We start from the raw sequence: 12637 nt of genomic DNA on the forward strand, positions 1-12637 counted from the left end.
ATTTTTTTTCTGCTAATATCAACTGATACAATTTGAACTACATATCTTCTATATGTCAGGGCGCAATAGATTAACAACAAATCAAATAAATCACAAAAAGGTACATTATTTTCCTTCCTTCTTTCTTTTTTTTTAAATCTTTTTCGCATAAAAAAATATTATTATTTACTTTGCTTAAGGTTTCATTTAACATTTTCGTTTAGCAACAATTAACAAACAAATTAAGTGTTCTTTTTTCTTTTCCTCACTTTTTTTAGCGTTGGGCGTTGGGCGTTCGGTGTGGCATGGTGGGCAAAAACAAAAGATTGCGTGGCACTATATATTATGTATATAGAGGGTATATATGTATGTACGCATGTATAGTTGCTGTCTCTCACTCTTATTGCATAATCTTTATGTGTACTAAGGAGCTGCTAATAAAAAATATAAGTGAAAACATGTTCAGTACTAATTGTATTTCCCCATTGGTTTAGCTCGTTCAAGTTGAATTGATTATATTGTATGTAGTAAAGGTATTTATGAAAAGTTAGTCTAGCATACAATAAATATATGTATATATATATATATGTATTGTATATATATACGCATAATAAATATACTTGGCTTTCCAATATATATATATATGTATATTTTTTTGTATTTCTTTTTGTAACTTGGTTTAATAAACTATTTACAGACGCACACTCGCAGGCACACACAACTATACAGTTACTACTTATATTATATAGTTAGTATTCATACATTTATGCGACTATATCAGGTGTAGGCACATCATTTGCAACATAAACGCGACGCCCACAACAAATGGAAACATATCTACGATCTAATTAAAGCATGTGTACACAAGTCTAATCGAAAACTTAAATTGTAATTCATAATATGAATAATATATTACTTATAATGTATGTATGTAAGTATGTATGTCTCGTATGTACATAATGCTAGGGATTGTGATTGAAATCGTAGATGCTATAAGACTAGAGAACTTTCTATAAACATGCACACAGTTTGTTGTAATGACGAATTTCGTATAAAAAATATATAAGTTCTATATGTGTAGTTGTATATATCCAAAACTCCTCTCATACTGTGTTTTCTATCTATCACTTGCGTGGTGTACAGTTTTCATATATATGCATGTAGTAAATATATACTTATTTCATATTGTAGCATGTGCAGGATTTAACATAGTCTAGACACAGGTGGAGGATGCGTGCGAGACATTTGCAGCCGCCTCCAGATTAAAGTCCTTGCTGCGACAGCACATCTCGCAGATGCGTTTCGTGTCCGGATTCAGGAACGTGCAGAACCGACAGCTCCATTCGTTCGGGCTGGTCACAATCAGCTGCGTCGACACCGGCGGCGGCTGTTTGGCCACAGCGCCCGTTGCGCTACCGCGACTCCGCGCTCCGCTACCTCCGCCTGGTCTGTTGTCTATGGTGGCCGTCTTTAGAGCGGATTTCACCTTTTTCACACCGGGGCTGCTGCTGTTGAGCGCTGGCGTTGGTGGTGCCGCTTGCACAATGCGCGGCTCGCGTTTCTTCTCCAGCGTGCGCGACTTTTCCACAGCCGCGGGCTGTGTGTGCGTCTCGGTGCCGCGCCGCTTATCGGCGGCTGCACCACCATTGGCCAGGTTAAGTGAATCCAGATCCAAGCTCTGCACCAGCAAATCCTCACGATCGCCCAGATCCTTGGAGTAGCCGGAACGCTCCAGATTCTTGAACACATAGTTCCAGGACTCGAAACTGCCAACACCCTCCTGCACTTTGGGCATCAGCGGCGGCGATGCGCTGCTCAGCGCCGTGAAATCATCCAGACTGGCCGACTCATAGCTGGTGCCATCCGAGATGTTCAGGTCACGCTCCCGCATATGCTGGCGGCCATCAGCTGCGCCGGCAGTCAGACTAATGCGTTCCCTCAATTCCTTGTGCGTCGTTTTGCGATTATTATCCAGGGGATCCTAGAAAGAAACGCAAGTTAGCAACCGAACAGAAAACAAATAGGTCTAGTCGATACCCCCAATTGCGAGGTATTTCAATATGGGATGAAGGCAGATGAATAATTCGTATATATTATATTGTTGGGTCTGTTATATCTGCATAGACGGACAGTTGGACATGCCTAGCTGGACTCAGCTCGTCGCCCTGATCAAGAATCTATATACTTTATTGAGTCGATGCATCCTTCTGCCTGTTACACAAATTTGCAGAACAACTTTTCAATGGATTCAGGCTATAAAAGGAGACTCGCTTGCTTTGTTCACGGTTCGCAAACCTGGTCTTCTACATTTCACCGCACAACTAATAATGCCTTATGATCTTTTCAGCTCGTCACTTACCATCATTGGCTCTCGCTGCCTGTCCGCTGATTTGTCGCCCGTCTCGACCTTGGTGCGAATGCGGCTGCTCTTAGGCACAGGCCGCGCATAGACATACATATCCTGCGGCGTCGGCTGCGGCAAAGTCGTCGGCAGCATGGCAGGCACATCGTAGCCGCCAGCATAGCCCATGGCCATGGCATCCCGGGGCTGGGCATACATGGAGTTGCTCATGCCATGCTTGGCCGTCTGTGCACGCTGGCCACGTCGTTCGTATTGACGCGGATCGTTAAAGTCATGCTGCATGAGCTGCGCCCGCTCATCGAAGTCGATTAGATGGTGATCCGGCGGATATGTGCTCTGCCTGTGCTGCATGGCGGCCAGTGCGGCGGCAGTGTTGGGCTGATGTCGTGCTGCTGCGCCCAGCTGACCGCCATGGTAGCCACAGCTGTGGGGAACCGCTGTCGCCGGCCTGTTGCCTATGCTGGCATACATGTTCGCATTGTTCTGTTCCACATTGCCGTAGCCATCCAGGGGCGTGGCATAGGGCGCATTAAGCTGACTGGAGATGTTGTAGGGCAGCGGATAGCGATTGCCGGGCGCATTGTAAGCGCCAGCAACAGCCGCATACGAGGCGCTGCTGCCCATGCTGAGCCCGTCCAGGCAATCGTAGGGTGCCTCATACAAATGTCCATGTGGATGCAGTGCAGCACAATCTTTGGGATGCTGATCAAATGAGTGTCGCTGTGGCAGCGCCGTATGCGGCTCCTGATAATGCTCCAGGCTGCGCGAGTGCGTCATCAAAGCGCCCTGCGGCTGCTGCTGATACATGCAATTGAGATTCGTGGGCGGGGCGGTTTGATGGGCGGGAGCATGCAGCGCACAGATATTGGCATTGTTATTAGCAGGTCCATGCAGCGCACAGGCGGCAACTGGTGCAGACTTCTCCGCCGTACAGCCGTCACTGCGATTGGGCGCGATGTTGCTGTAGGTGTTCTCCGTTGTCAGCTGCTGTTGATGCTGCTGCTGCTGCTGATGCTGATGTTGCTGCTCCTTGCGCAGCCGCAGCTCGTGCAGTCTATAGGCCAGCTCCTTGATGGAGTGCGTTGTGCCGCCGACGTGTCGTTCCCTATAATGGAATATATCCTGCCAGCTGCAGCTGTAGCCGGCGGCACTGAGGCCCGCATAGATGTGTTTCATAATTTGGCACTCGACATATGCGGCCATCGCATCGCGCGAGACATTCGTCACCTGGTCGGGGCAAATGGGTCCCTCCAGCACAAACGTATCCTCGCTAATGCGACGGTAGCCCATGGCCAGAAACAGTCTTTCGGCATCGATCAGATTTGATTCAACGTTATGCTGAAAGGAACCGGAGTAGGTCTGCAAATATGAAATCAGATTAGTTCTGGGGAATTTTTCGTGAATATTCTGCGGCGTTTTTACTTTAAGCGTGCGAAATTCCTTGCGCCAGGGCTTTGTGAATAAATTGTTGGCATACTGGCTGACGGCCTCAAAGCCAACAATGGCATTCTGTGCCGTAAAGTCGTTCAGCTCGCAAACAGTTCTGCGCAGGACATGCCCCGTTTCGGGCAAGAAGAATTTGCGATCGTGCGGCACCACGCACAGAAACTCCTTCAGGCAGCCTGGCAAAGAAAAATGAACAGCATTTCGATTACGTTAATGCAATCAGTGTATTACCTAGTACTCACATTCAAGTTTCTTGCGCTCCTCGAGCTTCTGCGGACTCTCTTCGGTTTCCAGAAACGTCCAGTGGCATTGCAGTATCTCCTGCCAAAGATCTGGCAATAAATCGCAGGGTACAAAATCGGACATTGTGGCGTGGCGCGACAGCGTGATGCAGCAACGCCAAGGACACTCATTCAATGCAACGGCCGCTCCTGCAAGGCAAAATCAGAGCGAAATATAAGTACACATAAGAGAAAAACAATAAAAATAGAAAGGAACTGTGTTTTTTGCTGGCTGTCGAACATTAAATACCCTAGTAAAAACTCAGTTTCAGTGAGTGAGCTTTAACTTGTTGAGAATTGCAATCATTTTAACCAGGACCAACAACTGAGTCGCCCTTTTGAGTAGCGGTCAATGTTTGTATACACCATATAAATAATTTTCAAATTGTGCGACAAGTTGGCTTTAAAAACAAACCAACTTATCGTCTCTCGATGGCAATCTAGAATATGGTAGAGATGTCTACTTTGACGCGTTACACACTTCCTTACCGAACAGGAAAACCCTCTTAAAGGGTATAGAAATGAATTCAAGGCTGCATCTTTAAATCAAGACTTTTATTGATTTTCAAAGCAAATGCTCTTAACGGCTGACAATAACGAGCGGGCGCACATTGTGTGTGAGTGTGTGTGTGTGTGTGTGTTAGTTGGGCACGAGCCCAATTCTGGCCCCATTCAAGTGGCCCAGTCTAAATGCAGAGTCTGCCCAAATGGCTGGCAACTTGGCATATGAATCACAAACGCCATCCGGCATGACGCACGCACGAGCTATCAGCACAAATATATAAAGCACTATATATACACATATATACATGTATATATATATGCATATATAGCTATATTTATTTGACAACAACTATGTGCATGGACGCTGATAGAGTAAACAATGGCAACATGTTTGCTAGCTGTTGCCTGCCTTTGGCTATGGCAGCCGCATCGATAATGACTGTTAGTTAATACTTATCAGAGCCTTTGCCAACCAACCGCCCTTCCCCCATCCGCCCATCCCCCATCCGCCGCAAACCGGGCATGGGCATCAGCTGAGGACCGGCATGTGCAATCTACGATTAGATTCGCTAACCGAAGCCAACAACAGCAACAACAACGACCACTTGGCATATCAATAAAGCGTCTGCTTAATTGTTATTCATATGTACTTATAGTATATATATAGAGGTATATAAATTTATATCGAGCCATCAAACTGCATTTCGCAATTGGGTTAGATGAGTGGATCATTGAATAAATTATTGTGTGCCAATTGGATACAAGCAAAATAGCTTAGCGAAATTAAGATTCATTCAAAGAACAAAATATAGTAAAGGTAAAAAGCGGTTTATCCCGATAGGCTGGTGAAAATTATGAATACTCAGATATTAACTTGCTTACGAGCCATGAATGATTTCATAATTAAAATCAGTTTGCTTCGTAATGCTATTAACATGACTCAATCGTTTATTTTCTACTCATTATTGTATTTCCCCCATAAATACTCCTTAATTTTGTGATTTCCAACACTGTAACAGGTCGATAAGCAATTGTCTATCGAACTATCGAATTATATATATTTGGGAATAAAATAAAGCATATTGGGCACCATAAGGAGCCGATATAATCTAATGTGTCCGACCTTCCAGTCTAGCGCACCAGTTTCGAGAGAACAGAATTATTCATTTGTATTCCAGGGTATTTGCATTGTCATCCAGTACATAAATCTTTGCGCTTTGCACAGCTGCTAACTGTTTTAAAAGTTTATTAGTCACTCGGTTGCACAAACGATCTGCATATTTTATTAGCAAATCAGCAACTGGCGAGGTGGCCATTTGTCTGGGCTGGCTCATAAAGCTGGCGCTGCAGTTGCACGGTGACAAATTCAATTTAAAGTGCGGGTCAGGGGTGGAAGGGGGTTTACTTTGGCGCCATGAAGGGGGTGGCAGAGTGCCATGAGCTTATAAACCTACTCAAATCTTATTAGCCTTGGCAGCTGTCCTGCTGCAAGGGGTTTTTATGACAATGGTGCAGAAACTGATTTTTAAAAGGCGACAAACAGAAGGCGTGGCAGCAGTGCTGGGCAATTTTTAATTAGATGAAGCCACAAAGTTGGAGTGAAAAACACAGCGATTGCTAGCTGAAATGCATGTCAAAGTTGGCTGCACATTTAATAAGCAGTTGAAGAGAAAAGAAAAACAATTCCAACTTTTAATTTGTATATTTTACGAGGCCAAGCAAAGTGCAGGGGAACGGCGGGAGGCCCGGGTAGGGCATACAACGCTTGCAACATGAAACGTGAGATGGGTAAAAAGCAAACAAAAACAAACTAAAAGCTGTAGAAAGTGAACAGTTCAAGAGTTGTCGTGTAAGAGCGAGTGGGAGAGAGAGAGAGCACAACAAATCTAAAAAGGTGTAAAGCACACACAACAGCAGCTAACAGCAACTGCAGAAGAAAAGAAAACAGAAGAAAACAAAAGCCTTTGAAGTTTACACTGTAAAGCCAAGTGAATGCCGCTCAAAACAACAATAACAAAGAGCGCAGACTGCAGCAGTGCTGAACAACGCAGCAAAAAATCAATAAAAACTAAATGAAGTGCAAAACGAGCCCAATAACAAAAACACAAAGTCACACACACACAGAGAAATAACGGCCTGATCAGCAAGCAAGCTTTTAAGTCTCTCTTAGCCTGAGCTTTTATGCATGTGCGTAAATAAAGAAACTACGCGTCGTATACTTATTAGCGTGGGAGTGAGAGGCAAGCACCTAGCCTAGAGACAAGCTTTAACTGCGCCGTTAATTGTAAGCAACGATGCAATGTTGTTGTTGTTGTTGTTGTAGAGCGTTTCACATGCTCGCGCAAATGAATGTTAATGAACAGCCCGAATTGACATTGACGACACTCGGAGCGCTAATTGTAATGTTTTAAGTAAATTTGTAAAAATTCTTGCTGAAATTACAAAGCACTTCAGAGCACTGAAATTATTGGATCTTTATTGATTTTGACAATTTGACCTCAGCATTCTGCGTGTGTGTGCGTCTGTGCGTGCTTACTTATATTTTAAAGTATTTTTCAATCTTGCTATTGGACACTTGGCGCAACAGTTTAAAGCACTTTTCTTGGCAAGGTGACAAAAAGTGTGTGTGTGTGTGTCTCTGCGTGTATACAGGCATGTATGTGTGCGTGTGTGACCCGTTAGTTCGTTGCCGGCAAAGCATACGGCAGGGTGTTCCAATTCTTATTTTCAGCCCAGCACATGCATTACTAAATTTAGCAAAACCCACACACACACACACACAGAGAAAAGCATCACAGAAAAGCTTATGCACAAACACCAAAAAAGACTGAAAACAGGAAATAAACTTACAGAGATTCCTCATCGTTGCTTTTGTTCTTGTTATTGCTTTGCTTATTAATTCGGTGCATCTGCATCGCTGTTTAAGTCAAACACACACTGTTTAGTAATGTTGCCGAATTAAATGCGTTTTTGTTTTTTTTTTGCGTGGGTGGTTAAAGTTCTATTTTTAGCACACGACAGTAGCAAACCAAAACGATGTGCGAAACGAGCTGAACAGCGAATGAACAGTGGAATGCTTCCGCTTGTTGTTATTGTTTTAACAGCAGCTGCACACTTATCGATACCGTTTGCCTGGTAATAGCTACCAGCAGCAGCAGCACATTTTTCAACTGGCTTTTACAACTATTGCCCATGCATTGAGTGACGCACTTTATATTAATTTGAGTTTCACTTTGTAACACGCACCTTTTCCTATTATTATTATTATTATGCGCTGCGTTGTGGTCGTGTCATTTTCACAGCAGACTAAACTTGGTTTGCTTAACAGCACTGATTTTTTGCCTGCTTACAGCACTAGAACTATCGATTGACTTGAAGGCTAACCTATCGATTTTCGCTGGCCAGGGCTGGTTCAACAACACGCGCTCTAACAAAACGTAAACACGCGATGGATGTGGATTTGGGTTTTGCAGAGCAGCCAAATAATGCGGCATGGCTGAGTAATCGCTACTTTCCCAGCAAATTGGGCGGACAGCCGGCATGGCTTGAATTGGAATCGCTGCCAAGCACAGCTCAGCTGCAGTGTAAGCAGTGTCAAGCACAAAAAGCATTTCTCTGTCAACTGTATGCCGCCTATGAGGACGAGTTCAATTTCCATCGCAGCATTTATGTGTTTGTGTGCCGGAATGGCGACTGCCAGCAGGTCAACAAGGCGGAGTAAGTGGCAAAACAAGTGTTTATATATGTGTGTGTGCAAAGATTAACACTTTTAATTTTCGCTTACTAGAAACTTCACCGTGCTGCGTTCGCAGCTGCCGCTGAAAAACAAGTTCTACTCGGAACAGGAGCCCTCGGAGCATGGAGAGCCTCTGGTATGTGTTGTTTGCTTCTAAAGGGACCTACCCAAACTTATTGTTTCAATACACGCAGCCTGCCATAGCTAGTTTGAAGAAACTGTGCGCCGCCTGTGGCTGCTTTGCGCCTCATGCCTGCAGCCGCTGCAAGGACATCAACTATTGCTGTGCCGCACACCAACGTGCACATTGGCAGCAGCACAAGCCCCACTGTAGCGGCGGAAGCCTTCCAGAAGCTGCCAATCAGCCCCTGCCATCAATTGAGTTTCCTCTGTACGAAATAGTCATGGAGAGGGAACCAATAAGCGAGGTGTCTGCAGCAGTTGTAAAGGACGAGCAGGCATGTCTAGCAGAGTATGAGCAGCTGTCCGCCAGCGGCAAAACGGGCGAGCTAAGCGATCTTCCCGAAAAGGAGCTGGACAAATACTTTGGCAGTGCTTCGGCAGCCGAGGACAAAGCGTTTCAAAAATTCAAGCAGCAAATTGCAGCTGAACCCGAGCAAATTGTGCGCTACAAACGCCAAGGTGAGCCCCTGTGGATAGCAAATGTGGCGGATACGATTGAAGATCAGCTGCAAGCGCTGCCCAACTGTGCCCAGTGCGGCGGTCCACGTCAGTTTGAGTTCCAGATAATGCCACAAATGCTGGTGCTGCTCAAGGATGAAACACTAGACTGGGGCGTGCTGGCGGTGTACACGTGTTCGCGAAGTTGTCCAATAAGCGGTTACGTGGAGGAGTATTTGATCAAGCAGGACATTGTGGGATCAGCTGCTGCAGAATTGTCTTAAGCACAAGCTGTATACAAACCAATTTTATTTGTTAAGGGACGAAACAAAATGTAAAAGAAAGATCTAAGACAATTAATGATTAGAGGAGCGATATGAACACGAACTTGGGAGCTACTTCAGTTTGATAATGGGAAAATAGCTATGCCTGCTAAAATCGAATTCCGGCTGACGCTTCACCTCCTTCTGGTGGCCACGGGCGAGCACATTCATCACCACGAAATTGGTGCGCGCTATTTGCAGCAGGTCCAAAATCTAGAAGACAATAACAAAACCCAATTAGTTAAATTGAATAGTCGCTAATCTTTTCAAGCCTACCTCCTGCTCGGGATTCTGTATGCTTTCGAGCACATTGCGCGCCTGATCAAAATGCTTGGCCGCATAGCTGTACAGCTCCTCGACGCTGTTGAGCATCATGTGATCGCGTATATTTTTAAACTCAGGGTAGGACACTGGTGGCGGGCTGGTGAGGGGCATAAATGGCGAGAAGCGTCGATTGTAGCGTATTTCCTCATTATCGAACTTGGACATGGGCAGACGCACTCGTCCATCTTTGGTTAGAGCACCCATGGCCTTATACATGCCGCCGCACAGGCTGAGCAGGGCATGGTAGTAGACAATCTCTTGGCGATAGGGACGCTGCTGTTTCTTATTCTTCTTGGGCTTGGCAGCCTTGCGATTCTTGCCGCCAGAACCGCTGCCACCGCTATTTAATTGAATTTTGCTCTGATGCTCAGCATATTCCTCTTGCGCCAGCAATATATTTTCCGTGCGCGTCAGCGCTGATACCAGAAAACCCACAAGGAACTCATAGGGATACCAATAGATATACAGAAACTCGTGCACAGCATACAGCTCCAGCTCAAAGCCAGACATCAGATAGATGAGCATCGCACGAAAGCAATTATACAGCACCCACGTGGAGAAGTGGGTGCTGTGCTTCAGCGCCGTCGCATGCGACTCATTGCCCTCCATCGCACGCTCATTGGCCAGCTGATTCATCAGCGAATCTAGACGTGCCGCATCCACCTGCAGCGGATCGAAATTCTCAATTAGATGCGCCAGCTTATCGCGCTGCCGCGCACGATTGAAGCCGCACAAGCGTATGAACTGGTTGAAGGTGTTCATGTTGATGCAATAGCGAAAGAAGGTTTCCAGATGCTGCTGCACCTTGGGATCATTGGCCACCGGATGCTTGGGATTCAGCACTGGCGGTGAATTAAATGCCTGCACCGAATGTCGTAAAAATTGCTTCATCGACTGTTTGCCATGTGCTAAACGTATACTCGAGCTGAACAAGCTCTGGAGCACGCTGCGCGAGAGTATGCAGTGTCCCGATTTGCGGCTATATTCGATGAAGAAGTTCTGAAAGAAAAGCATATATATTAATTATATAGACTGCATATTTACTCAGTTAATTACATACCAGCGCGGAATAATAGTCCTTGTAGCGTATCACCTTGCAAGCGTACTTGAAACGCGCCACCATCTCCTCCAGAAATTGATAGCTGGCGGGCCGTTCGCGTATCTTAATGCTGCGCGGAAATGTCGGTGGCTGGCTTCTGTCATGTATGCGCGGAGAGAAACCCATAGGATTCGGCGCCTCGGCTGTTGTGTTTAAAGATTTGTTTAGCTCTTTCCGGTATTATATACTTCTCATACTTACAACCCTCCACGGGCTGGGTGCCACGTTCAATGGTTCGTTTAATGAGCGGCAGCAGCTCGGACGCCACATTGAGACTCTTGTAAATCTCATTGACCGCCTCCTCGGCGCTCTCTGCACCCACCATTAGCTCTACTTGGTAGATGGCTTGAAATAGATGCCGCATAAAGCGCAAACGATGTACCACAGCCATAAGATTTTGATTTTCAGCCGGCGGCAGCTGCTTGCACTTGCGCACCAGCTCATCCTCCACATCTTTCAATAGTCCGGCAATGCTTGTGGGCTGAGCCTTTTCCGCTGCCAGCAGCGCCGAATTGCCATACAATTGAAAATCCTCCTCCTCGTTGACAGCAGCCAGAATGATGATATTTTTAATGACCACAATCAGATTGCGCACAGCGGTGCAAAAGACGCGCAGCGCCCTGTCCTGTATCTGTGACGGTGCATGCAGATAGAGGCAGGTGAATAACACTTGATCCATGGAATTGCCCTCCAGCCAGGAGACCAAACATGCAAAGAGCGCATCAAAGATGCCAATTAGCTCCGCCGGCTCCAGGCCATCCAGCTTAATGGCGCCCATCTGTAATGCAAGCAGTGCATGAGGAGTTACTGATTCCGGTAAAGGCAATTGCAACTCACCGCAACGGCCGCCTCGAAGGAGGGCGGCGGCAAATCGAACTTATCAAAGCCCATGCCCACATCCATTTTGGGATCCATTATCTCTATCGCAGACATAGCCTCAAACAAGCCAAACAGCATATCCTGCGCCAGCTCGCCGGGCAGCAGTTCGGCGCAGGCATCGTGAAACTCCTTGGTCACATCCACCCAGCCGTGTATGGGGTATTGTGTAATGTCTTCGGCGGCACTGCCGCCGCGTATTGCACGCTGTACATCGTTGTCCGCGAAACCACATTCGCTCATGCTCCACTCGTCCGGCTCATTGCTGTTGCTTTCCCGCTCCAAATCCCTCTGCTCAGCTGTACTTCTCACCCCACACACTGAAGCTGAGGCAGCGGCTGCTGCTGCTGCTGCTGCTGCTGCCGCCGCTGCTGCTGCGGCGGTGGCTGCCTGAAAATCTGTTGGCTGCTCGCTTGTGTAGGTTCCGTGCATTATCCTTAATCGACCAGCTACTTGACAAGTAGTTGCTTTTTTCAATTGTTATTACTTTTTGTGTTTTCTGTGTTATTCGATTTTTTGACGTTCTTGACGTGCATCTAAGATTTTGAGCAGTGTTGATGAATCCAGCGTAGAGTGCACAACACTTACCAAACGTATTTGACAACACTGTGTTTGCGTGGCGCCAAACACGTTACAAATTGAATTCATATATAAAATTAAACGAATCAGTTGAAAACTGTTTGAAAGCTTGCTTTTTAATATTGTGTTGTTTGATATTATATTAACATCTGATTATTACTCTAGGTGAAGGTAAAACAAATCCCATAATCTACCAGGTGTCTAATATCTTGTTATATTCGGCTTCTACTTATCAACTGTTGTGTGTGCCTTAAGTAAAGGGTATTATAAATCCATCAGCATTTTGGCAGTTTACCGTGTATGTTCATTAAGTTAAGTAAATGAATGAATTGTAAATGCAGCAATTTTATATACCAGACACGTTTCGTTTCGGTTTTTATGTTTATGCTGACTATATAATATATAAGTAATTTGGCTGACTGGTTAACAATTTTGCTCCGCTATTTCATATGATAAGAAATAAACATGCCGCTCGCTTGATGTTTGTTCAACAATTGTTATCGCAAT

The 12637-nt window shown here is 45.6% G+C and overlaps 3 protein-coding genes across 3 annotated transcripts; 1 reads left to right on the forward strand and 2 right to left on the reverse strand.

The window, feature by feature from the left end:
- Positions 1-860: 860 nt before the first annotated feature.
- On the reverse strand, positions 861-7791 carry tamo (PUB and ZnF_RBZ domain-containing protein tamozhennic). Its single transcript, XM_064688123.1, has 5 exons — positions 7423-7791; positions 4030-4218; positions 3764-3963; positions 2339-3700; positions 861-1960 (listed from the first exon to the last, which is right to left on the reverse strand). Exons 2-5 carry the CDS (start codon positions 4151-4153, stop codon positions 1193-1195), a joined length of 2454 nt encoding a protein of 817 aa, XP_064544193.1. The 5' UTR covers positions 4154-4218; positions 7423-7791; the 3' UTR covers positions 861-1192.
- A 184-nt stretch (positions 7792-7975) lies between these two features.
- Zfrp8 (Zinc finger protein RP-8) lies at positions 7976-9218 on the forward strand. Its single transcript, XM_064688126.1, has 3 exons — positions 7976-8289; positions 8360-8444; positions 8503-9218. The coding sequence occupies exons 1-3, from the start codon at positions 8021-8023 to the stop codon at positions 9211-9213; spliced, it is 1065 nt and encodes a 354-aa protein (XP_064544196.1). The 5' UTR covers positions 7976-8020; the 3' UTR covers positions 9214-9218.
- A 3-nt stretch (positions 9219-9221) lies between these two features.
- On the reverse strand, positions 9222-12157 carry Naa35 (N-alpha-acetyltransferase 35). Its single transcript, XM_064688125.1, has 6 exons — positions 12140-12157; positions 11513-12087; positions 10877-11453; positions 10637-10818; positions 9529-10575; positions 9222-9465 (listed from the first exon to the last, which is right to left on the reverse strand). The coding sequence occupies exons 2-6, from the start codon at positions 11981-11983 to the stop codon at positions 9325-9327; spliced, it is 2418 nt and encodes an 805-aa protein (XP_064544195.1). The 5' UTR covers positions 11984-12087; positions 12140-12157; the 3' UTR covers positions 9222-9324.
- Positions 12158-12637: the final 480 nt, after the last annotated feature.

The sequence above is a fragment of the Drosophila montana genome, unplaced genomic scaffold (genome assembly GCF_035044405.1).
Source record: "Drosophila montana isolate Dmon_TW-CO22-7 unplaced genomic scaffold, ASM3504440v1 contig_3200_1, whole genome shotgun sequence".
Classification (NCBI taxonomy): Eukaryota; Metazoa; Arthropoda; class Insecta; order Diptera; family Drosophilidae; genus Drosophila; species Drosophila montana.

Bases quoted from the DNA above. Each gene is read 5' to 3' on its own strand.
- tamo (XM_064688123.1), bottom strand. From the start codon at position 4,153: ATGTCCGATTTTGTACCCTGCGATTTATTGCCAGATCTTTGGCAGGAG. The intron at 3,964-4,029 runs GTGAGTACTAGG...TTTCTTTGCCAG, and splicing joins GGAGCGCAAGAAACTTGAAT to GCTGCCTGAAGGAGTTTCTG. The intron at 3,701-3,763 runs GTAAAAACGCCG...TCATATTTGCAG, and splicing joins AGGAATTTCGCACGCTTAAA to ACCTACTCCGGTTCCTTTCA.
- Naa35 (XM_064688125.1), bottom strand. From the start codon at position 11,983: ATGCACGGAACCTACACAAGCGAGCAGCCAACAGATTTTCAGGCAGCC. The intron at 10,819-10,876 runs GTAAGTATGAGA...TAAACACAACAG, and splicing joins CACCCAGCCCGTGGAGGGTT to CCGAGGCGCCGAATCCTATG. The intron at 10,576-10,636 runs GTATGTAATTAA...CTTTTCTTTCAG, and splicing joins AGGACTATTATTCCGCGCTG to AACTTCTTCATCGAATATAG.
- Zfrp8 (XM_064688126.1), top strand. From the start codon at position 8,021: ATGGATGTGGATTTGGGTTTTGCAGAGCAGCCAAATAATGCGGCATGG. The intron at 8,290-8,359 runs GTAAGTGGCAAA...TTCGCTTACTAG, and splicing joins CAGCAGGTCAACAAGGCGGA to AAACTTCACCGTGCTGCGTT. The intron at 8,445-8,502 runs GTATGTGTTGTT...CAATACACGCAG, and splicing joins CGGAGCATGGAGAGCCTCTG to CCTGCCATAGCTAGTTTGAA.